Source organism: Protopterus annectens, chromosome 6.part0 (assembly GCF_019279795.1).
Source record: "Protopterus annectens isolate FY-2018-M chromosome 6.part0, PAN1.0, whole genome shotgun sequence".
NCBI lineage: Eukaryota > Metazoa > Chordata > Ceratodontiformes > Protopteridae > Protopterus > Protopterus annectens.
This window is the reverse complement of record NC_056737.1, coordinates 1,250,337,799-1,250,362,971: the sequence shown is the minus strand read 5'-3', so window position 1 is coordinate 1,250,362,971 and position 25,173 is coordinate 1,250,337,799. Positions and strand designations below refer to the sequence as shown.

The following is a 25,173-nucleotide window of genomic DNA, read 5'->3' as shown; positions in this document are numbered from 1 at the left end:
TCCCCTTTGACTAACAGCAATACTTCAGCCAATTATTGCAATTGATCATCTCATCGTCATATTGTGGCATCATGCTTGGTGAGGGTAGGATGTTAGTCAGGGTCATCAAGTTTGCATATACTACATGGTGTTACATTGCTTAACACATGGCATTCATGTCTCAGGTGGTGCTGCAGGGCTGCCTCTGTCGGATGCACATACTACACTCCCTGTACATGTTTGAGAGCAGGTTATGTCATTTTAGGCATCCCTGTTATTATATGAGTGAGTCAGAGAGGGGTATCATTCCCAGGGTTCCTACTGAGCCAGTGTATGTGCTATGCGTTGCCTCTTTGCCAAGGCCAGGGCATACTGGGCATGCCTCCTTCTGCCTACTGGGGCAGGCTCAGGTTGTTCCTTCTCCGAGTCACGCTCTGCCTGTGATGGCCTTGGCAATGGTGGGGGGCTGTTTGGCCCGGCCCTATGCTGGTCCTGCTGCAGCTGTTTTCACAAGATCATATTATGTAGCATAGCACATACCATGACAATTTGGGTACATGTAGATGGTGAGTACAGCAAGGCTCCACCAGATGTGTCCAGACACCGGAACCGTGACTTGAGCAGCCCAAACACACGCTCTATTACATTACGTGTTTGTGCATGTGCCTCATTATGGCGTTCCTGTTCAGGTGTGTGTGCATTTCTGATGGGTGTCATCAGCCACGGCTCCAGTGCATAACCTGCATCCCCCACTAGGTGTCCATGTGGGATGTCCCCATTGGCAAATGTCTGGTACAGCTGCGTCAAATGCCAGATATGGGAATCATGGTAGCTCCCAGGGCAGCCAGCACGCACATTCATTATTATGCCCTGGGCATCACACATGACCTGGCAGTTGATGGAGGGGAAGCTCTTGCGGTTTATGTAGGCCCTACCCCGCTCACCGGCTGGTGCTTTGATGCATATGTGCGTGCAGTCTATTGCACCCACTACCTCAGGGTATTCCGCTATTTGCTGGAAGAGACGCATATTGCTGGCCAATACTTCATGGGCATTGGGGAAATATACATGATCACCGACATGTGCTGACATGGCATCCAGGAACTGGTGCAGTACCCTGGAGGCTGATGCCTGTGATATCCCCATCATATCACCAGTTGGTCTCTGGAAGGTACCTGTTGCAAGTATTCTTAGGCCAACACATACCTTGGTTTCCACTGGGATGGGTTCCCCTCTGTTGGTTCTGTGTGTGAGGCGTGGCCTGCACAGCTCAACAATTTGCTTCAGGAGGTCTCTGTCCACTCTATAGCGCTCCACTATCTCCAGCTCATGTAACCCGTGGTAGGTAACCCTGGGTCTGTACACTCTTCTCCGTCTCCTCACTGTGGGTTGTCCGGCACCATTTGCATTGTCACCACCCTCAGCAAGTCGCCTATGTCTCCTTATGACAGATATGGCAGCCCCTAGCATTTCTGCTCTGAGTTCAGCTTTTTCAGTTTTCACTTCTAATAGCTTACTCCTATCTTGCAGTGTCTCTTGAGAGAAACATCCTACACTGCTGTTTGCAGAGTTTTAAGTGCTTGGCTGGGCTACTATTCTGCCTGTGTAATTGCCTGCTTCTAATTGTTTTCACCTGCTAGCTCCAGCAGTATTCCCTGCTAGCTTCTTACTAATTCTGTTGCTTCCTTTTTCCTTTCTGTTTCCTCAGGGGGGAGCAATGCGCATACCAGCAGAAACACGCTCACAGTGGTTTACACGCGTGCACACATGCTTACACGGTTTAGAATCTTCTTATTCGGGTTAAAACGCATGCACACCAGCGCAAACAGTCTTAAACATCTGCCAACAGGCTCCCACATGCTCAGTCTGCCTTACACGCGCACACACTGCCCTACTCGCACCTCATGGAGCGCACACGTGCGCATGCACGCCCAGCAAGAAACTTTGGTGTAAGCAACAGTGTACACCTTCCATTTCTTGACTTTCCCATGCTTATCTTGTGGCACTCCTCTTTCCATGATATGTGTCTGACATCTGTCATGTAACACTGACCTCCAATGAACTGCATTTCTTTCTGCCATTCCCCCTGTGATGTCACCTATCTCCTACTCTGTTCCTCCCCCTTATGTAACTCTTACACTACTCAGAATGGGCTCATTTGCTATATGACAGTGGGATTCAGTATCCTAACACTCATTTACATCAGATTGCCTACTAATGCTTAGTTACATGTCTTAGACTCAGCTTCCCCCCTTAGCAACCACTAAACGGTGGCCATGTTGTTTTTGGTCTGCTGGTCCCTGCATTGTAAATCCATGTATTGCATAAAACCCACATGCCTAAAAAAAAAATATTTATTTCTCAAATTTGCATCGGGGTACCTTGCCAGTGGCCACATATTTGGCCATTGGCATGCTGCCTGACACATATGCACCCTTTATTTGGAGCTGACATGGCTCCATTGTGTTATTTGCAGAAACGTACTCAGTTGTCAACTGAGTACATTTCTGCAGCTAAAACGGCTCTTACACAGGCTGGTTTGGGCTTCGTGGATCGCTAATTGACCTCATTTGAATGCCTTTCAGCTGCAAGTGAGATGATTAGCATATCCACGCCCACTCCGTGTAAGAGACGTTTTAGCTGGTCTCTTACACGGAATTTCGGGCTGTTCCTGGATCGCGAGGGCTGCATGGAGTCTTACACTACTCTTAGACTCCGTGCAAGCCTTCGTGAATCCTGCCCATAATGTTGTCATTTTGTAAGTTTAAGACAATGACATTTTAAATAGCTGTTTTTTAATAGCACATAGATTCAGGGTTGTAACAGATACACACATTTAACTCGAGTAACGCTGTGAGCTAATGTACTGAATGTCTAGCAGTCTGTCATTTCTCCATGTATTAAAATCTATTATAAGATAAGTAATAAATGTGTAATTGTTTACTTTGGAATAAAGCCAGAAGGTGTTTCAGCTGATTTATACATGTGAACATTAAGGGCAATATTGTACGATTACAATGAGCTGAGCAACAAAGTGCTGCTTGTTATATGTAAAACTACAGCCTGTAAGTGTATACTGTTGACATTATTACCACATCTGTGTTTTGCAGGAATTATTGAAGAGTACCAGTTGCCTTACTATGATTCTGTGCCTTCTGATCCTTCAGTAGACGAAATGAGAAAGGTAGTGTGTGAGCAGAATATGCGACCAAATATTCCAAATCAATGGCATAGCTATGAGGTAAGATTTTTACATTTCTTTTGAAGTACAAACAAAATAAGTCATAGGAACGTGACTTCTTTGTCACTGTTTTACAAATGTCTACTCATACTTTTATTGAGTAGATATTCCCACTGACCTCAGAGCCTTTTTTTAGGAAAAAGAGCATGTCTGCTCAATGAAATTACATGACTTGATTATGAACTGATGCCATACAATCACTTCATCTTTCAAATTACTTTATTTTTTTTTAATTATAAGTAATTGTATTATTCAAATGGTTTATTGTATGCATCTTAAACATCTCAACTATTATTATTATCATTCTATCCCAATTATAATTTTTTATGGGGAAGATGAACTATATTTTAACTATTTGGTGTTAGATGACCTTGCTAACACTTTAATAAGAACCCATCTTACAGACGGCATTTCTGCAAATCTTTTTCCATGTAAGCAAATATATAAAATTATTCTCTTATCTGAGAAAGAGTTTAACCCTTATGCTTAAGTCTTTAAGGTGTCTCCCCACTTGTCTGCTACTTACAGTTTAGTTTCTGCCCCCCTTTCTATGTCATTAGAAGGAAATTTTTAAAATGATTGGGACACAGGTCAACAAGGTGTTTGTGTGAGTTTTTCCATATTTTGAAGATCATTTAATAATGATATGGCAGTGATTACGAATGTCATTATGGAATAATAGTGCATTTTTTCCAGGAATATTCATTATAATAATATCTAGCAGGTAGCAGGTATTAGATGTGAGGTTTATCCTTCTTCATTCAGTAATCATTTGTTTTAAATTTTGTGAATTAATAATTTGCATCAGTCAAAAGTCTGGTTCCATTTAAGGTTGAGCTAAAATCAATTTATTTTCCTTTGAGTAAGTCAGAATTCACAGTAATGTTTTTTTTAATAAGTAATATTGCTTGAGGATAAACATAAATGATAATATTATCGGTTTGGAGCTCTGGCCTATGTGTAGATGCATAAGTACATTAACTGCCCAATTTACATTTGAGATGTTAGTTTTAACACTATTAGCAGATTGTCATAATTCCATCCCTTGTCTATTTTCTGGTCTGTTGTCAAAGAATGTTAATTATTCATTTAATATAGGTTCATAGGTGTTTACTAGGCTAACGACCACAAGGGCCTTTTTAAGCCTACTCATGCATCCCAAATCTCTAACAAGTTCTGATACCCTTGATAAGTGTAAGCATGGGCCTGGGAGATAAACCATTTACAGGTTACCGGTTTGCATTAGAGACATAGGTGCCAAACCAGGGATGAATTTCTGGTTTCTAATCCAATTGTCCAAGTTGCACTTAAATTGGGTTAGGGAGGAACTCTGCTTCGCATGGATAGGGAGCCTGCTTCATAGAGGGGGTAGTCTCTGGGATACATACCTCTCACTTCAGCAGGTCTTATTTATATCACAGGCAAGGTTTAAGTCTTTAGAACAGGTAATTCTGGTGCTGTTTGTTTTGTGGCTATGCAGGAGGTCCATCAGAGTGGGGTCTGACAATACCCTGTATGCCAGGCATAGATCTCTCCTCAAAAGCCTGTAGGAGACAGGATACAGGGATAGGGCGTTGAAGCAGTCTGCATAGGACATATTACTTATGCCCTGTATTCTTTTAGTGAGGAACCCCTGTGGACATTCCAGTTGTTGGATATGCCTGGTTATGTACATACCAAAAGAGACACTGTACTCAATGATAGGTCTGATGAATGCTGAATACAGTGGGACAATGACTTACTTGGACTTAGATGCCATACTTTTGTTTATAAGTTGCACAACATAGAATGATTTCGTCACCACTACTGGATCAACTCTAAGGGGTGTCTTGTCAATATGATAGCTACCAGGGATGGATGACTTCCCAAAGGATACTATTATGTATTTCTAGGCATTTAGTTTTAGTCTATGGCTCTGACACCAGTTGTTTGTCTGTGCCAGCCCCTCCTGGAGAACATTTGTTTCAGTTTGAGATTCAGTGACAGCTCCTAATTTGCTATCATCTGCAAATTTAGTCAGCCAGAGAACACTGACATTGCCTTGACTTCTGAGAATTAAATGCCAAAAAGGAGTGATCCAAGGACTGATCCCTGAGGGACTCCACCTGTGACTGGCCTCTTTGTAGAGGTGGACTCTCCACTTCTAACTTCCTGGGTCCTGTCTTTGAGCCAGTTGGCTATCCACCGGGTAACATACAAGTTTGTACCGAACCGCTTGAGTTTGTCAACAATGCCCAAATGGGGCATTGTGTCAAATGCATTAGCCAGATCAATGTAGACAGTGTGAATGATTTTGCCCTCATCCATTGCTTTGGTGACCTTCTCAAAGAAGTCCACCAGGTTGAGTAGGCATGATCTGTCCTTGACGAAACCAAACTGGGTTGGGTCCAGTATCTGGAGGTTTACTATATCTGTACTGATCATCTCCATGATAATTCTTTCTATGACTTTTCATATAAGACTAGTGAGACATGGACCTGTAGTTTCCAGATGGGCCACCTTTGTGCAGAGGGTTGACAGTTGCCTTTCTCCATTCATGAGGCATGAAGCCTGTGTGGAGGCTACAGTTAAATAGTAATCCCAGAGGCCCTGATAGATCATGTTTCATGCTATTTAGAAGACATCCTGAGATATTGTCTGGGCCCATTGATGCAGTGTTCCTGTTCTCAGAGAGAGCATTAAAGACCTGTTTCCTAGTGATAGTAGGAGGAGTTATATTTGATGATATTTCCTGAGGGAAGATTGAGGGGGAGAGAGGAGTAAAGTTGGAGCTGACTTTATCAGCCAGGAGGTTTGCTATATCTTCTGTCTCAATATAGGTGCTTCCATTTACAATGTGCTCTGCACACAATTGTGTATTGCCTTTGAGGTTGTGGACATAGCTACAGAATGCTTTGTGGTTGTCTTTGGCCTGGGAGGCCAAACCTACCTCAAATTTGGCTTTGTTAGACTTTATTTATCCTCTGAGTTGTTTGTTTAGTTTGATGAAAGTACTTTTTTCCTGTTGGGTACTGGGGTCTATGTTAAATCAGTGAATGCTTAAAATAGGGAACACTGATTTATCAACCCTTTAAGAGGGAAAACTGACAATCATGAAGACATAGAACAGCGATTTTTTTCACAGGGAAAAAAAAAATCACTGTTCCACAAAAAAAGTTCAAAATGCCCTATGATTACCAGATCTATGACTATTTCAAAGCCAAAAAGATAAACCTTGTAAAACAGCAATTAGTAGATTCTGTAATAAGATAGCTAGCCAACAGCAGGAAAACAAACTTATTTGCAAGTAAATGTGAAATTATGTTTAAATGCATTTGTGGTTTATGTATGGAAAAGACATACACCCAGTAGCTGACTGGACAGAGAGTCACAGAGGGAAAGTGCAACCCTAGAGCTTGCGATGTACTGTCTGCTGAAAATTTTCTCTGTATTTATATCTCTGTCTGTGATTCTGCCTGTATAGCTTTGGTCACAGTTTACCTGAGTCATGCAATTTTTCTAGAACTGTACTTTCTTCAGACTGATTATTTTCTGGGGTTTATTTCAGTGCAAGCTTCTTCTTCTTCTTCTTTTGGCTGCTCCTGTTAGAGGTTGCCACAGTGGATCTACTGTTTCCATTTCTTCCTGTCCTATGCATCTTGCCTTGTCACACCAACCACCTGCATGTCCTCTCTCACCACATCCATAAACCTTATCTTAGGCCTTCCTCTTTTCCTGTTACCTGGCAGCTTCATCCTTAACATCTTTTTCCCAATATACTCTGCATCCCTCCTCAGCACATGTCCAAACCAATGTAATCTTGCCTCTCTGGCTTTGTCTCAAAACCTTCCAACCTGGGCTGACCCTCTAATATACTTATTCCTAATCCTGTCCACCCTCATCACACCCAGTGCAAATCTTAACATCTTTAACTCTGCCACATCCAGCTCTGACTCCTGCCTTTTTGTCAATGCTATTGTCTCCAACCCATATAACATAGCTGATCTCACTACCCTCTTGTAGACCTTTCCTTTCACTCTTACTGGTACTTGTCAGCAACAAATCACTCCTGACACTCTTCTACACCCACTACATCCTGCCTATACTCTCTTCTTCACCTCTCTTCCACAATCACCATTACTCTGAACTGTTAATCCCAAGTATTTAAACTCATCCACCTTTGCCACCTCTATTCCCTGCATCATCACCATTCCTCTATCCTCCCTCTCATTCACACGCATATATTCTGTCTTAGTCCTGTTGACCTTCATTCCTCTACTCTGTAGAGCATATCTCTACCTCTCCAGGGTCTTCTCCACTTGTTCCCTACTATCACTACAGATCACAATGTCATCTGCAAAGATCATAGTCCACGGGGAATCCTGTCTGATTTCATCTGTTGACCTGTCCATCACCATTGCAAATAAGAAAGGGCTCAGAGCTGATCCTTGATGTAATCCCACCTCCACCTTAAACTCACCCGTCACTCCCACCACAGACCTCACCTCTGTCACATTACCCTTGTACATATCCTGTACCACTCTTTTATACTTCTCTGACACTCCAGACTTCCTCATACAATACCACAACTCATCTCTAGGCACCCTGTCATATGCTTTCTCTAAGTCCACAAAGACACAATGCAACTCCTTCTGACCTTCTCTGTACTTCTCCATCAACACTCTCAGAGCAAACATCGCATCTGTAGTGCTCTTTCCTGACATGAAACCATACTTCTGATCACTAATCATCACCTCCCTTCTTAACCTAGCATCCACTACTCTTTCCCATAACTTCATGCTGTGACTCATCAATTTAATCCCTCTGTAGTTACTACAGCTCTGCACATCACCCTTATTCTTAAAAATTGGTACCAAAACACTTTTTCTCCATTCCTCAGGCATCCTCTCATTTTCCAAGATTTCATTAAACAATCTAGTTAAAAACTCCACTGCCATTTCACCTAAACACCTCCATGCTTCCACAGGTATGTCATCTGGACCAACAGCCTTTCCATTCTCCATCCTCTTCATAGCTATCCTTACTTCCTCCTTGCTAATCCACTGCACTTCATGATTCACTATCCACACATCATCCAACCTTCTTTCCCTCTCATTCTCTTCATTCATCAGCCCCTCAAAGTACTCTTTCCATCTGCTCAACACACTCTCCTCACTTGTAAGTATGTTTCCCTCATTATCCTTTATCACCTTTACCTGCTGCACATCTTTCCTAGCTCAGTCCCTCTGTCTAGCCAATCGGTACAGGTCCTTTTCTCCCTCCTTAGTGTCCAACCTGTCATACAACTCTTCACATACCTTATCCTTAGCCTTCTCCACCTCTGTCATTGCCATGCACCTCATCTCCTTATACTCCTGTCTACTTTCTTCATCTCTCTGACAATCCCACTACTTCTTTGCCAAACTCTTTCTCTGTATACTCTCCTGTAATTCCTCATTCCACCACAAGGTCTCCTTGTCCTCCTTCCTTTTTCCAGATGTCACACCAAGCACCTTTCTAGCCATCTCCCTTACTAGCTCTGCTGTAGTTACCCAGCTATTCAGTAACTCTTCACTGCCACCCAGTGCCTGTCTTAACTCTTCCGTAAACTCCACCTCACAATTGCCCTTTTTCCATTTACACCATTTGATCCTTGGTGCAGCCCTCACACTCCTCCTCCTCTTCTTGATCACCAATGTCATCCTACAAACCACCATCCTATGCTGCCTAACTACACTTTCCCCTGCCACCACTTTAGAGTCTCCAATCTCCTTCAGACTGACCCTTCGACATAAAATATAACCCAGCTGTGTGCATCTTCCTCGACTCTTGTATGTTACCCTATGCTCCTCCCTCTTGTTAAAATATGTATTCACCACAGCCATGTACATCCTTTTCATAAAATCCACTACCATCTTACCTTCTGCATTCCTTTCCTAAACACCATACCTACCCATCACTTCCTCATCCCCTCTGTTCCCTTTACCAACATGCCCATTGAAATCTGCTCCAATCACCAGTCTCTCACCCTTGGGTACAATCATCACCACTTCATCCAACTCACTCCTAAATGTTTCTTTCTCATCCATTGCACACCCAACTTGTGGAGCATATGCACTAACAACATTCATCATTACACCATCAATTCCCAGCTTCATAAACATCACTCTGACACTCTTTTCACCTCCAAAACACTCTTAGCATACTGTTCCTTCAAGATAACCCCTACCCCATTTTTCCTCCCATCCACACCATGATAGAACAATTTGAACCCATCTCCAATACACCTGGCCTTACTCCCCTTCTACCTGGTCTCTTACATGCACAATATATCAACCTTCCTTCTGCCCATCATATCAGCTAGCTCTCTCCCTATACCAGTCATACTGTCAACAGTCAAAGTTCCGACCCTCAATATCACAGTCCTAGCCTTTACCTGCCTTCAGGCATGCCTTCCCTGCAAGCTTACATTGTCATATTTAACTATTAACTTAACCGTTTAACACATTTGTATTTTAAGTAAAGTATTTCTATTTACTCATTTAAAAAAATCTAATGGATGACTGCCTGTTTACCTGTTTATTAATCAGTAGCATGGTATTAACAGTGAAATGGTGATTAGCTGGCGGCATCCATCTCTAACTGACCAAACTGGTGTGGGCTAAATAATATCATTTTTCTTCTTCTTTTCATAATTATTGGGCTTGTTATGAGGAGTGGAGCATGCAAGTGTGAGTTCCCCAGTCAGGTAGTTTGGATTTGTTTTAGTGTACTCCCTCGGACCAAGACCAAGACAGAAGGTATCAGTATTAGAGATTATTATTCTCCCTCCCTGTAAATTAGTGTGTGTGTGTGTATGTGTGGTGGGGGGTGTGCGTGTGTGAATATGCAAGTGTTTATTTAAAGGACAGTGACTGTGCAAAGTGGCAAGTGGGAAACGGAAGTGACTAAAAACCAAAGGCAGTAGTGATAAAGGGGTCTGATTGCTCTCTCTCTTACTCATATACATGCATACACTCTCACACACATGCTGTATTTTATTATTTTTTATTTTACACTCACTTCATAGCAAAATTGCTGCATAGCAACTGGAAAATAACTTCTCGCTCACTCTCACTTTCACTTTTACTGACATGCACGCATGCACTCACACACAGACAAAAACACACAGACCCATGTACCTTTTTTGTTGTTGTCTTCCTTTTTATATTTTACACTTGCTAAACAACAAAAATCCTGCTTACTGAGTGTAAAATAATGGCAACCATTCCATTTCCTTACTCTAAGCTCCTGCCAGACTCGTTTTTCACCTGGCATTACTTGCCTGTTCGTTCTCCAGTCATTGTATTGATGTACAGTTTGCCCATTGTCTAAACATATTTAAAGGTTCTCTCCAACCATGATTAGGCCAACACAGCATAGACTGAAACAGAATTTGAGGATTCTCAACCAATTATCTAGGTTTTATTGAAGGCAGCAAGGGTGTGAACATGTAGTGGAAGTTTGTTCTAGCGTAAGGGGGATACATTGGGATATAATTCTGCTACACAAATGTGTCTTATTTTTCTGTTTTATATATTTAGTTAATTTAATCAGGAATCTGAGAAACCATTTGTTTTATGAAGGAATTAGAGGTCAGGGATGATATACTAGTTTGGCTCTGCAGGTTTAGCATTTAAAACCTTACCTATGAATATTGTTGTAACCCAGGGAATTTACACTGGGTGGCATGGTAAACTTTCTATCTACCTCAATCTCCATGTCAACATTTAGTGGTCTTAATGCCGAGGGATTTATGGTGTATTGTTACACTTCTCATGCATCACTCCATTTTGTAGTTAATTTTATTTAAGGATATACTCCTGATTAATGTTGCAAGTGATTTGAAAACCAAATGAAGATTACAACTTTTTTGATGCTTTAGTTTCACTGCTGACTTTCTTCCTTATGACCGCACCCACAAAATTATGTCAGTGTAGGTATTGGCATTTGGCACCGATTTATGTACCCCCGAAATGCATTCTGGGTAATCAGAATCACCAAACTTCTTTAGAGGGACAACTAATTACTTAAATTTTGATTTCACTAATAAATCATGACATTTTAATTTTAAATGTAGGGTGTTCTATCTCTGAGACAAAAACTGCCAATTTGTGTTGCTAACATATAAAACCTCCCTCCTTTTATTGAACCTAGCTGGAAGGTTAGTTGCTTATACAGCAGTGTAGGTATTGAGGCATTGTGGGTTCCAGTCTTTCATGAAGCCATGCCAGGAGTCTTCAGCTTCAAGCAATGAAATAATTGCAAAACTAACACACTTTTTGTATCATCAGTATAAAATGTGATGCTATATATGGTAAGGAGAATTCTCCTGCCACTAAAGGATTGTTATTTACATTCGCTATGGAGATTGTAATAAACCACTTAAATGCCAAATTTTGTAGCTTACACATTTAAAATGATTATTCCAGCCTGAGTCTGATACTACCTAAAAATATCAAGGTCTCTAGACTGCTTCAAGATATTTTTATATCGCATGGATGGTAAACCAGATATAGCACAGTGCATAAGATACTTGCCTTTAGGGTCAGCAGATAGCATATTCTCAAAAATGTGCATGTCTATAAAAACAAGTAAAATATGCAATAATGGTGTTTGGTTACTAAACACACTGTGGTGTTCCTGGAGAGTGAAGAACACTTCTTGAATAAAAGCCATCACTGACTGGAGATATGGGTGTCAGTGTGGTAAAGTTCCAGAATAATTAAACATGCATATGGCAGTACCTTGCTGACTGCTATATATTGTTTAAACTGCTTTAAAAGTGCAGTTTTTCACCACTCAGGGCACTCCCTCTGTATAGTGGTAGAGTGGCAAATGTAATGCGTGTGTGTGTGTGTGTGTGTGTGTGTGTGTGTGTGTGTGTGTGTGTGTGTGTGTGTGTGTGTGTGTGTGTGTGTGTGTGTGTGTGTGTGTGTGTGTGTGTGTGTGTGTGTGTGTGTGTGTGTGTGTGTGTGTGTGTGTGTGTGTGTGTGTGTGTGTGTGTGTGTGTGTGTGTGTGTGTGTGTGTGTGTGTGTGTGCTGAAAGTGCTACAGATACCACTGGACATCTGTACTGTTGCTTACTGTACAAGAAAATGCAACTTTTGAGCCCTTCTTACATCCTTGTGGGACAGTGTGTTGACCTATTGTTGTACACATACCAAAGGTACAGCAATGTTTGTTTGCCTTTGTCCTGTTTACACCTTAGTCATGATTTTTTGGCATGCTGTTGCTAATCTCCTGATCAGCCATTGAAATGAGGCCATATCCCTGCAATCTGCAGATATAAATATTTTGCAATAACATTTAAAATAACAGGAAATATAAGGTTTTCAGCACAAAAGAGTATTCATTTTAGTTCCAATTTTACAAGCTGTCATTGTAATGACATAATTCCGATGCATAATGAGTTTGTCAGATAGAAAAAAAATGCCAAATGTATATGTTTGTTGTGAACCGAATGGCAAAGAAACAAGAGTACTCAGATAGCTACACCTGTCTACTGGTGGAACCTGCCAAGCATGCTTCTAAATCTATAGTAAATGTTCCAGCAAATTAATGAGAAACATATGTCATGAGTCTTATGTACACAATGAACTTACTGGGTGACATTAACAACAGCCTACCAGCAGAGGAGAGGGCGAGTTCAGTCGTTTGAGCGGCATGAGAGACCAAGTGCGGAGCACCGAGTACAGTCTGAAGAGATGACCAATGCACTCAGGGAGGAAGAGGAAACAATAAATCAACAGCCAGGAGGGAGTGTCCCTTCACCAAATGAGGCACATTTCATCTATTCTACACCGATGGAAGTGCCGTCGTCTTTGGCAACCAATAATAAGGCAACAACTGCCTCCACAACTACAGCTGTGGTAAGAAGGAAGATTAATATGGAAGGAGGACAACAACAGGTTTTTCCTGTTCTACCCCTACCGTTTCGAGCAGGGAGAAGAAAATCTGTGGAACAGGACATCTACCGGGGCCAGAAATGGAAAGAAGCACGAGGTCAGTTACAAACTCACACTTTGAAGAAAATGTGGGGGTATGGGCAGGAGAGTTAATATGGAATATTTCCAAATATGAACTGTCTGCAGCTGAGACTTCTTTATTAAACAGAGGTTTAAATTTTATACCTTCGACTAAAATGGACATTAGTGAATTTCTGTTATGCCTACGTATGTTTACTAGAAATGCAACATTGAAACAACAATTTGGAAATGGCAACGAGGCAAGGGATGTTCAGTTTAAGAAAAACAGTCTGTATGTACCAATATTGTTGCATAATATAGAAACCTTCTTAAAAGCTTGTGAAAATGCCATTTATAGCACAGGAAACAATAGTTTTTTAGAAGAAGGAAAGTATAACTTGACAAAGAGTGAGCACAAAGCATTGTGTGACTTGCAGACTAATGATAGCATAGTTATATGACCGGCTGACAAACGGGGACCAGTGGTGATATGGAATGCTGACTTTTATAATACAGCTATGTAAGAAATGTTATTGGATCCAAATGTATATGTTGAAGTACCAACAACAACTGTGTTTGAAATGAGTGAACAGATTGCCAGTACCTTGTATGAATGCATGTGTATGGAACTATTAAGTAAAGATCTTTTTAATTATTTTACTGTTGGAAATCCACTCATACCTCAAATCCATGGTCTCCCCAAGATACACAAAGACCCATATAACTTGAAATTTAGACCTATAGCAGCAGGGGCAGGATGGCTAACAGAACCCATCTCTATATACCTGGATAAGGAATTGAAGACAGCACTCAATGAATATGCATATGTCTTGAAAGACACAGAACAGTTTTTAGTGGACCTTTATGGGGCAGTGAAGCAAATGGGAACAACAGATATGGGGATGCTGGCCACACTAGATGTAGTGTCTTTATTTACAAGTATACCCAATAACCAGGGGATAAGCATGGTGAAATCAGTGTTGACAAGGCAGGGAAAGTTCTCTAATACTAAGATAGACTTTCTCTGTATGTTACTAGAATTGGTACTAGAGTACAACATATTTATGTTCAATGGCATATGCTATAAACAGTTGTCAGGAGTTGCCATGAGCACAAGTTGTGCCAACACATATGCAAACCTGGTTATGGTTAACTGGGAATATGAACATCTATTAGGTAATCCCCAAATAGCCTTTTATAGGCGTTTCATAGATGATCTTTTTATTTTTTGGAAAGATGATGGTGAACAACTTAAATCCCTGTATGCACACCTAAATACTACTAGTGACTTTTTAAAGTTTACGATGAAGTGTTCTGAAATGAGTTTAGACTTCCTGGATATTACCATATACAGAGAAAATGACCAATGGTCTACAAAATTATATAGGAAACAATGCTACAGACCATCTTTTCTACACAGAAATAGTGTGCATAACCCTAAGATTTTTCCTAACATAATCAGAGGTCAGGCAATGAGAACATCTCGCCTATGTTGTCAAGAGGAAGTGTATAGAAATGAGTTAACTAAGGTAAGAACAGGTTTCATTAATAGGGGTATAGTGAACATGAAATTGATAAGGTGTACCATAATGTACACAAAAAAAGGAAATGTAAAGCTAAGCCCTACTACTCTGATAGAGCAGGTAGTGACAGGGTAGGTATCAGGAATAGTGCATTATCACACATTCCGATGGTTTTACCATATACAAGGGATGTGAAAAGGTTTGAAACCATCGTATGACAAAATTGGCATATGTTGTTAGTAGATGAGGATACTACCAACATAGTGGGTGGACAACCACATTTTGCATTTAGAAATAAGAAAAATCTGAAACAGCAGCTTTGCTATCCAAGGATACCTACTGTGATGGATAGCACAGTGAATGGTACCCATAGATGTGGAAAATGCACTCAGTGCATTTATATAGATGAATCAAGGTTTTTTAAGCATCCTGAAACAGGGCCTCTATGGGAGCTAAGGAATTCTGCTAATTGCAATACTAAGAATGTAGTGTATGTAGCTCACTGCACAACATGTTTCCATTTCTATGTTGACAAAACTAACCGTCACCTTAGGGAACGGATAAGGGATCACCTTTACTGCACTAGAAAAAGGCAACTGTATAGTGCTTTGGCTAAGCATACATTGGATAAGGGGGATGACCACATATTGTTGTTTCAGGTTTTACACATTCAGAATGTCAGCAATAGGATGGGGGACATAGTCAATACTACTGAAAATATGGAAGTAAAATGGATTTTGCATTTAGGAGCACACAGAGGTTTGGGTTTGAATGATAGTGTTCCATTGAAGCCAGTGCTAAAATCTAGAAGGTTAAAATAAAATAAATAATAATAATACTATCTTAACAAGAAAAGACTACATAAACACATGCAGGGCTTTGGATCAATATGACAGTATTTCTTGAGCTGCTTCTAGCATAGATATCACTAAAGACAAGTATTTGTTGAGATGTATGTTTAAACCATATGTATTTACTAGGTGGACAGCATGTGTATTTATTTGGCAGAATATATGTATTAAGTTTTTGAGTGTGTACTGCTTATACTTTTATATTTTTATATAAATGTACATATATTTTATGCTTATACCCATACACACAAGCAGTTACTAAATGGGGAACATGAGTATATGTATTTATTCATTGACTTTTTTTATGTATTTTATTTATATTCATCCACATGTTCTTGTTTTTACATTTTGTGCATGTGTTTTTTAAACAGTGTTTTTCTGACGTTCATAGGTTCATAGGAAAGTACTAGGCTATCTGCCCATGGGCATTTATAAGCCTAGCCACAGAGTGATGGCTTTCACCTCCCCATTAGATTAGTAACCTGGGCCTCTGTCAACAGGGCTCCTGAAGTGATTCCAGGGTAGAACTTATGATTACCCATCCACTCATCAAGATTTCTCTTGAAGAGGGTCAGAGAGGAGCTCTGTTGAATATGGATTGGGATTCTATTCCAGAGTGAGGGGAGTCGCTGGGACAGGAATCTATCCCTCCAGCATGTCCTGTTTATTGTTGTACATAGGTTCAAGTCGCTAGAATGAGTGGTTCTGAGGGATCTCATTTTGTTGAGGTGAAGCATGTCCATTAGTTCAGGGTTTGACATGGCCCTATAGGTCAGACAAAGGTCACCTCTGAGCAGATGGTAAGTGACTGAGAAGAGCTGGAGCTTTTTTAGTCGTGCTTCATAGGGTAATTGTTTAAGGCCCTTAATCCTCTTAGTGAGGTACTTCTGTGGTCTTTCTAGTTGTTGCAGGTGTCTAGTGAGGTACATCCCAAATGGGGCATTGTACTCTATTATGGGCCTAATGAGTGAGGAGTAAAGGGGCACAATCACCTCCTTGGATCTGGATGAGAAACCCTTTGTGATCAGGTGTGCCACATAGAAGGATTTCCTGACTGTTTTGGCTATGTAGTTATCAAAGGAGAGCATGCTATCTACTTGGGTACCCAGGTCCCTAATTACTTCTTCTGTACTTAGTGGATTCCCATCTATGCGGTAGTTTGTAGGTACTTTGTTTTTCCCAAATGGGATTACTATGCATTTTTTGGCATTTAGCTTGAAGCCGTGACTATAACACCAGGTGTTTGCCTCTGTGAGACCCTTTTGCAGGATGTCTGTGTCAGCTGGAGAGTCAATTATTGCACCCAATTTACAGTCATCTGCGAACTTGGTTAGCCACAGTCCCTCCGCCTTTGCCTGTACATCGGAGAAATATATACCAAACAGGAGGGGTCCCAGGACTGAGCCCTGCGGGACTCCGCTTGTGACTGGTTTAGAGTCAGACATGGCGCCTGCCACTCTTACCATGTGGGTTCTGTCTGAGAGCCAATTGGCAACCCATCTCGTGACATAGGGGTTGATATTTAAGCTGGTGAGTTTGTCTATGATTCCTGAGTGTGGGATGGTGTTGAATGCCTTAGTGAGGTCCAGATATGCTGTGTGGATCACCTTCCCTTCATCTGTGGCTTTGGTGACTGTTTCAAAGAAGTTGAACAAGTTCAGGAGGCAAGATCTGCCTTTAACAAAGCCGAACTGGGTGGGGTCCAGTGTCTGGAGGTTCCCAATGTCCCTGTTAATGAGCTCCATGATAATGCATTCCATGGCTTTGCAGACCAAGCTAGTCAAGCTTATAGGGTGATATTTCCCAGGGTCAGTTGTGGCACCACCTTTGTGGAGTGGTACGACTGTTGCTGTACACCATTCTTTGGGTAAATAGCCTGTAGAGGGGCTGAGTTTGAATAGTTATTTGAGATGGGGGGTTAGTTCATTTTGAAGCTTGTGTAAGACACAACCTGAGATAGCATCTGGTCCCATTGATGCTGTGTTTTTGGCCTTTGCAAGGGCTGTCTTTACTTCTGTGTCTGAGATATCTGGAGCGCCACATTCTTCTGGGATGGGTGCTAGCCCCTTTGGTGGAGAGGGGGGTGAAGTTTGCACTGAACTTGTCAGCCAGGATGTTGGCAATGTCGGTTGGTTCAGTGTATTTATGGCCATTATGCACTAGCTCGGAGCATATCTGAGAGTTTGCCGCTAGACTCTTGACATAGTTAAAGAAGGCCTTGTGGTTATCCTTAGAGTCATTGGCTATTTTTCTTTTGAAGTTGGCCTTGGATGATTTAATGAGGGAGTGCAGTTTTTTACTGGTGTTAATCAGAGATGCCTTCTTATTTTGGGATTTTGTTCTATCTTGCAGGAGTTTCCTCCTTCTGTTGTAAAGTTTATTTATGGCCGGGGTCCACCAGACTGGCTTCCTCTTTTTTTGAGGAGTTGTTGTTACTTGGGATGGCTCAGTCCATGCATTCTTGAAGGTGTTCATAGAATGCACTTGTAAAGGATTCTGTCGATGGGTCATCATTTTCCATTTGATTGGGAGCTTTAAAACTTCCCACCTCGGTCTTGAGGAGTGTAAAGTTGGCTTTAGAGAAGTTTTTTACCTTGATTTCCTTGACTGGGGGGGGGGGGGTCGGGATGTGGATGTCCAGTGTGATTAGTTTGTGATCTGATCTTACCAATGACGAGTTTACCTGAGGTGTGGAACATAGGTTCCCTATGTTGGTGATGACCAGGTCCAGTATGTTGTCACTTCTTGTGGGAGTGGTGACCAGCTGTTCAAGGGCATTTGAGTTTATAAACTCAAGGAAGCATTGGGCTAGGGCATTTGCACTTTAGTAGTTTTCCCAGTCAATGTTTGGATAGTTGAATTCACCCAGTAGCATGGTGTTGGGTAGAATCTTCATACTTTCTAATCTTCTCAGGAATGCTGCGTGAGGGTCCTGAGACAAGGTGGGAGATCTGTAGCAAGCTATAAATTGAACAGTCAGTTTACCTGCTGTCAATTGCACTTGGATGGTCTCAGATTACATGTGCTGTGCTACTAACCTGGAGGTGTGGGTGTTCTTGATGAACATGGACACACCCCCTCCTTTTGTGTTCCAGTCCTGGTTTTGGGACCTAAAGGTATGGTAGGAGTTATAGCCTGGTTGTGCTGGGGTGCTCTCTGGAGCCTTGAACCAGGTTTCTGTCACTGCACATACGTCGATTTTTTCCATACTAAGGAGAGCTTTGAGTGTGTGCATTTTGAGGTTTAGACTTCTGGCATTGAGCAGCATTACCCTCAGTTTTTGTTTATTATTGTTGTTTATGGAGGCGGGTTTGTCTTTTGAGCCTTGCCCAAAAAAGGCAGTATTGGGGCAGCAAGAGTCCTGGCCAGTATTCGAAAGCCCAGGGGGCGACAGGTGGAAGCTGTCTCTGGTGAAGCAAAGTGGCTTGTCAAGCATGTCGTCCCAGGCTGACAAGTACTGGGTCCCCTTTGAATGACACCAGTAGTTTAACCAATTGTTGAAACGGATAATTTTTTCTTCGTATGCTGGCATAATTTTGGGTGAGGGCAGGATGCTACTCAGAGTCAGAGTCATACCAGCCTGGGCTACATGGTCAGAGAGCTCCTCCATGTCTCTTTTCCTGTAGTCCAGGGAGGTACGTCTCAGGTCATTTACGCCAACATGTACAATGACAGAGTCATATTTGTACTTGTTGTGGAGTGACCTGAGTGCATGTGTTATGTGGCAGATTCTGGCACCCGACAGGCAGCTTACAGTAACCTTCTCCTTGTTCAGTCTAGTGAGTGGGACGTCTGTGTGCCTGATGATAGAATCACCGATTACTAGTGTGTTAGGTGTGTTATTTAGCCTTAGGGGTTGTTTTTGCTTGGCACACTGACATTGTGACGTATGTGTTACCTGGTTTCTGTTGTGGGGTGGGGGTTGCTTGAGTGTATGCTTAGGAGGTCTCTGTTGTTTAGGCAGGTTCTTATTTAGAGCCTCCGAGTATGTTTTTGCGTGTTTTTGAGAGTTGTTTTCTGGTGCAGCTATGGCTGGTCTGTGTGAGTCTGGTAATGTGGTGCTAGTGTTGCCCTTCTCCTTGTGACTGGTTGATTCAGTCGTGGGTTGAGAGAGCTTAGCCTCCAGTTTGGCTGTGTAGCTGCATCTCTCACATATGTTTGTGTTGGTTGGGAGGAGGAGGGGGTTGTCTGTGTACATGAGGCAATTGTAACATTGCCTCAGGATGCACAGATTCACCAGCTGGACTGGAGAGCACACCTGAAGCTGTCCCTTGAACATGCCTGAATAGATGGTTGGGACTGTATTGCTGATTGGATGAGTAAGGAGCCTTATACTTCCTGAGTATAGTGCTGAAGTGCAAGCTGTAAGCTAGTGCTAGTTTTAGTGAGTTTTAATAAGTGCCGGTCTTAAATTGCCTTATTTCTAGTGCTGGGTTGAAGTGTTTCAAGTTTCAAGGGAAAAACTGAAGTGCAGACTTCATGGAGCCTGGAATAGTTTAACCACAGCTAAACAGCACTGTGCGGTGTGCAAACCTGCTCAAAACCATGCTAAGCGGTTTTTATACTAGGGAGATCAAAAAGGATAGAAATTAGCCCAAAATGGCCAATGAGCTACAAGTTGCTGGGCTGGGACCACTCCTACAGGGACAGATAGGCTTCTCAGAGTTCCCTGTCTCACAGTGAACAAGGAAGTCACCTAATTATCCAAGTATGATATGGGTAACACAGGAACGTCAGCAATTAACTAAGGGCAAAATGTAACCATAGTAATTAATTGATTGCTGAGTGCTGAATTAACTTTGAGTGGTAGGATTGGTTGTTTTAGTAATGAATTAAAGTATTTAAGTGCTGTTGCTATTTGAATGAGCTGTCTGATGAAGCAATGGTTACCATTGCGAAAGCACTCACCATTTTGTATTAAAAAAGAAGATTTTACTTTGTTGTGGTTCAGCTTCTTTATTCCAGCTACCTTCCTACTGGGCACCTGTGTTTCAACATTTTTAACTTCTGGGCTGGTTTGGATTTTTTTGTTTGATGTTTATAACTTTGTCTTCATGTAATGTGCATTGTACATATGACACTAAATGGAAGGGGGAGGGTGGCTTAAGCAAAAATCCAGTGAGAGAAACTTCTTTCAAGAAAATGATGTGATTTTTACTTTTGATGAAGTGTCTGTGGACATGTGCTGTATAGTCCACCATGAGCAAAAGCCATATACCCATCCCTTCTGGAAAACATGCATAATGCAACTTAATTGTTTTGAAATGTAAAGTGCAAATAAATAAACAAACACACACAAACACACACACACACACACACACACACACACACACACACACACACACACACACACACACACACACACACACACACACACACACACCACATAGAAGCGCACATAAAATGCATCCCCCATACTCTGTCTTATTTATGTGACTACAGTGAGCGTATGTTAGTTTCCAACCTACATATGCACGTCATTCATTATGGTCTGTGCAGGTTTCAACCTACATATGCACTTCATTTATTATGGTCTGTGCTTTGAACTTTTGCTATGCCCATTCAAAACTTGGTGGATGATAGTGTAATAGCCCTATTCTTAGGAGTTATACCTGCAGACTTTCCAAACTGCAGATCCTATAAACAGAAAAAAAATTAAATTCCTTCAATATGATAGAAACAGTAAAACCTAAGGTTACACTACCTAAAATAATTTTGGAAGGGGAAAGCCCCTCTGTAATTCTTACACCCACTAATTATATATACTAACACTAAAGCCACTCACTTCAGGGTAAGAGGAGTATTTCAATGTACTGCAGCTGTGAACATAGTATGTGTTCCCTCATAATGAATGGGTCTAGTAGTTTCTTATTCCTATGGATTGCAATTATGATCCTCAGAATTTCAACAAGCACATATTCCTGCACCTGTATATACAAACATATACAAACACATTTCAAAAAAAATATTTCCTTCTAACAGCACTTCCTGTCCTCCAGTAATGTCTCTTCCTGTGTCCCAGTAATGTCAAACAGTTTGCAAGTCCTTATAAATCTTATCAAATAGTAAGGTGAATATAATTACAGTTGTTTTAAAATGGAGCAGACAATAAAATAATTTGAAAAATAAAAGGTGCTGAAATGTTTCTAACATAAGGAAGAAAGTAAAATAACTGCAATTAAAACAGGAAAATATGTGTTGCATTTGCTCTGCTCCACAATATCAATCCAATATCATTATCAATCCAAGCTCCTTTTTTATCTGTATTTCCTCTCTCACTATTTATGCATATTTAATTAGTAATGATGAATCAACATTTTGTAAAAGAACATCAATAAGGTGAATAATGCTTTACTCCCTACGGAAAAGAAAAGAAAAAAAAAAATCTCACAAAAAAAAAAAGAAGAAAAGAAAGAAAAATGGCTTAATGACAAATAACTGTGTTAATCCATATCAAAATTGTCATTTATTGACATCAGATTAAGTGCTTTCATTCAATACAGACAAATCTCATAGCCTTTACATGACTTAGCAAATTACAGTTTTGATACCTATTATTATGGTAAGTCAATGAATCTTTCTCAGGAGTGTTGTCTAAGCCACTTTTTTCCCCAAAAAATAACATTCTTGTTCAAATGAACAGGGTATGTGATAATGGGAGCTAGGTAGTATTTAGTTATGGGTCTATATTATAACATCATTTATTTTATAGGTTCACATCCTCTTCCTTTATGTTATACTATTTCTTACACATACCATCTACATTCTTTGTTGTACTTCTAATCTATGTTTTTTTGAGTTGCTCTGCACCCTCTGACCTTCAAAATGTACTCAGCAGCTTGTTAACATTTCCTCATCCTGTTCTTGCAACTTCTTTCCAGGTTGCTGAGACCTTAATCTGCTTGTCATGAAGCTGTCAGTGATTATTTCACAACAGTTTGGACTCTGTGTCTTGATCCACACAATGTGTTGATTTAATCATTCCTTTAGCCGCCAAGATCTACCAAGGTTCATAGGAACTGTCCTAAAATATGTGCAGTTTGCTGTCATGACCTTGAATAGAAGATGGAGTAATGAGTGAGACAGTTCAGCTATCCTCAAGCCTGCTTCAGATATGCATAACACTTCTGGTCCTTAATCACCATATGTGAAAACTTATATGAGCAGTTGGAGAGACACCTCCCATATTGTATGTGATAAGAAGACTTTATGGAAGTCTTTAACATCTTGTTAGACATGCATAATCAAATGCAGTATTCACCACCCCCTATATGAAATGGATGAAAGTTTACTGTATAAGTCAAGGTCAGAAAAACAGAGCAAGCCTTATGACACACTTGCCAGAAGAATCTAAAAAACTTGCAGGCACAACATAAAGCACTTACATGTACAAAAGTATGTATGAGCACATGGAGATTTTAAGAAGTCATTTCTAAGGACTATAATGAAGAGAGATAGGGTCAAACAGAGTGCATGTCAGTCAGACAGATGACAACAGCTGTTACAATGTTGTCAATTGATTTTTGAATGTCGAAAAAAACTCTTTTTCAACTGAAATAGCAAAAGTGGAGTTTGTGCAAATTATTTGTAAGTGAAAGCCCCTAAGGATCCAAGGGCCTAATGACAAAGTAGGCTACCTATCGAAAACTGTAATAAGATTCCTCAATAAGCCCTGGGATTGTCCTGGTGTACTTTTGTTGTTACTGTAGAACCTATAGTCTTGCCCATGTCTTTGAAGCAGGTACTACTGACTCCACTGAAATGAAGTTGTGCTCCTATCCCTGTCTAGTAGCCATTATCTCATTGCTTTGTTGAGTATAATCTGTAAGATGTTCATTGGACGTTATGCCTCTATGTTAAAGGTTACACTACCTACAGACCTGGGGCTATGTCCATGGTAGAAACATATGGGGAACACTTCCTGATTAAGCCAGTGGATAGAAACAAAAAAAATGATGGAGGTTGGAATGGTGATGTCACTCATTACAAAAAAAAACATGTAACTTAGAGGAATTGATGCACCTTTGGATTCTTATAGTTAATGGTACTGTTAAATGTCTCTCTCTCTCTCTCTCTCTCTCCCTCTCTTCTACATAACAGTGGTCCTTCATTATGGTCATAGTTAGGTATTTTACTTTTAACATGTTAGAAATTAAGAGAGGAATCTGACAAAGATGTCTTGTAGCTCTAGTACTATTTATTAGGGCCGTGATCTCATTGGCATCTTCTTTGCTTTGAATTAATCCAGACCTCAGCAGCATCTAGTAAAATCACTGAAACCTTTGGAGAACGCTTGCTGTTTATAGATGGCATGGCATTAATGCTTTTCTCCCAGATATAACAATAGCTATGTTTGTGCAAGCTCTATAATCATTTGCCATCTAAACAAGATACAAAATGAATAAACAAAATTGATTATTATAGGATAGACAGTCACTCCCCGAATGCTTTTTGCAGCAGTAAGATTAGTCTGTGGGCTGTATGTATCAACTATCTAAGACCGATGAAACTAGAGGAATTAATACACAGCTGTATGAGAGACCATCCATCCCAAGCATATCTTCTTGCCACGTTTGGGCATTTACTGTGGAAGTTGGAATATTCCAAGGTCTTTATGATTTATAAGGACTCTGGTATTAACTATTCCTAATGAATATCATTAGAAATGGAATAAGGAAATTCTGTCATTTTATGGAACCATGGAAAGCCAAGAATTATCCTGCTGTAATACAGTTTAAACAGGCATGGCGGTAGAGCAATATCTAATTCAGTTCAGCTTACCAGGCTGGCATTTTCAGGGCTGAATTTTTCAGTGACTGGAAATTATTCTTCCTTGTGGAAAGACCTGCATCTCCATCCAGCGAAGAAACATTCTTCCTGTGAAGTTTATATGGATTTATTTTTATTTCAGAATTTATGTGCCACATTTCTATTTTAGGACTGTTAACTCCAGTTTTTCCCCCTGCTTCTGGATCCTATTTTAGTAGGTAATTGAATGCTTAGTTTTAACCAAGCCTAACCCTGTCACTAGGATAGCTTTTGTGCATAAACATATATACAAGTACTTGGAGATGAATAATTTGTGGCCATAGCATTATACATGGGAGGAAGTAATACAATGTTTTAAAGGAATGGCATGGATGGTAGAATTAAATGGTATTATAAAGAAGACTTTTCAGAATATCAAGTGGAGTGCTAGCACACACACACACACACACACACACACACACACACACACACACACACACACACACACACACACATGAACAGGAATACACACATGCACACACACACACACACACACACACACACACACACACACACACACACACACACACACACACACACACACACACACACAGTTTCTTTTCTTCTTTCTTTCTACTACTCACAATTTCAAACAAAAAGCAGTTTAATTCTTTTTTTTTTCCCTTAGAGGCAGGTTTATATTGCTTTAAGTTCCTGTTAATCTTTTTATTTATTCCAAAGTTAATTTACTTTTCTTATTTTTTCTTCTTTGCAAAGCAGAAATAAGAGACTGCATGGGCATATAGTATTTACTGAGTACTTCATGTTTATTATGCAGCATGCAG

General features: G+C 40.6%; 1 protein-coding gene across 8 annotated transcripts in view; it reads left to right on the top strand.

Moving 5' to 3' along the window:
* The window catches only part of ACVR1C (activin A receptor type 1C), a 1,029,031-nt gene that overhangs the window by 1,003,348 nt on the left and 510 nt on the right, over window positions 1-25,173 (top strand). For all 8 annotated transcript variants that reach the window (XM_044074849.1, XM_044074848.1, XM_044074841.1 and 5 more), the window contains one exon: window positions 3,090-3,220. In XM_044074849.1, coding sequence (XP_043930784.1) covers window positions 3,090-3,220 — 131 coding nt within the window. The remainder of the gene's footprint in view (window positions 1-3,089; window positions 3,221-25,173) is intronic.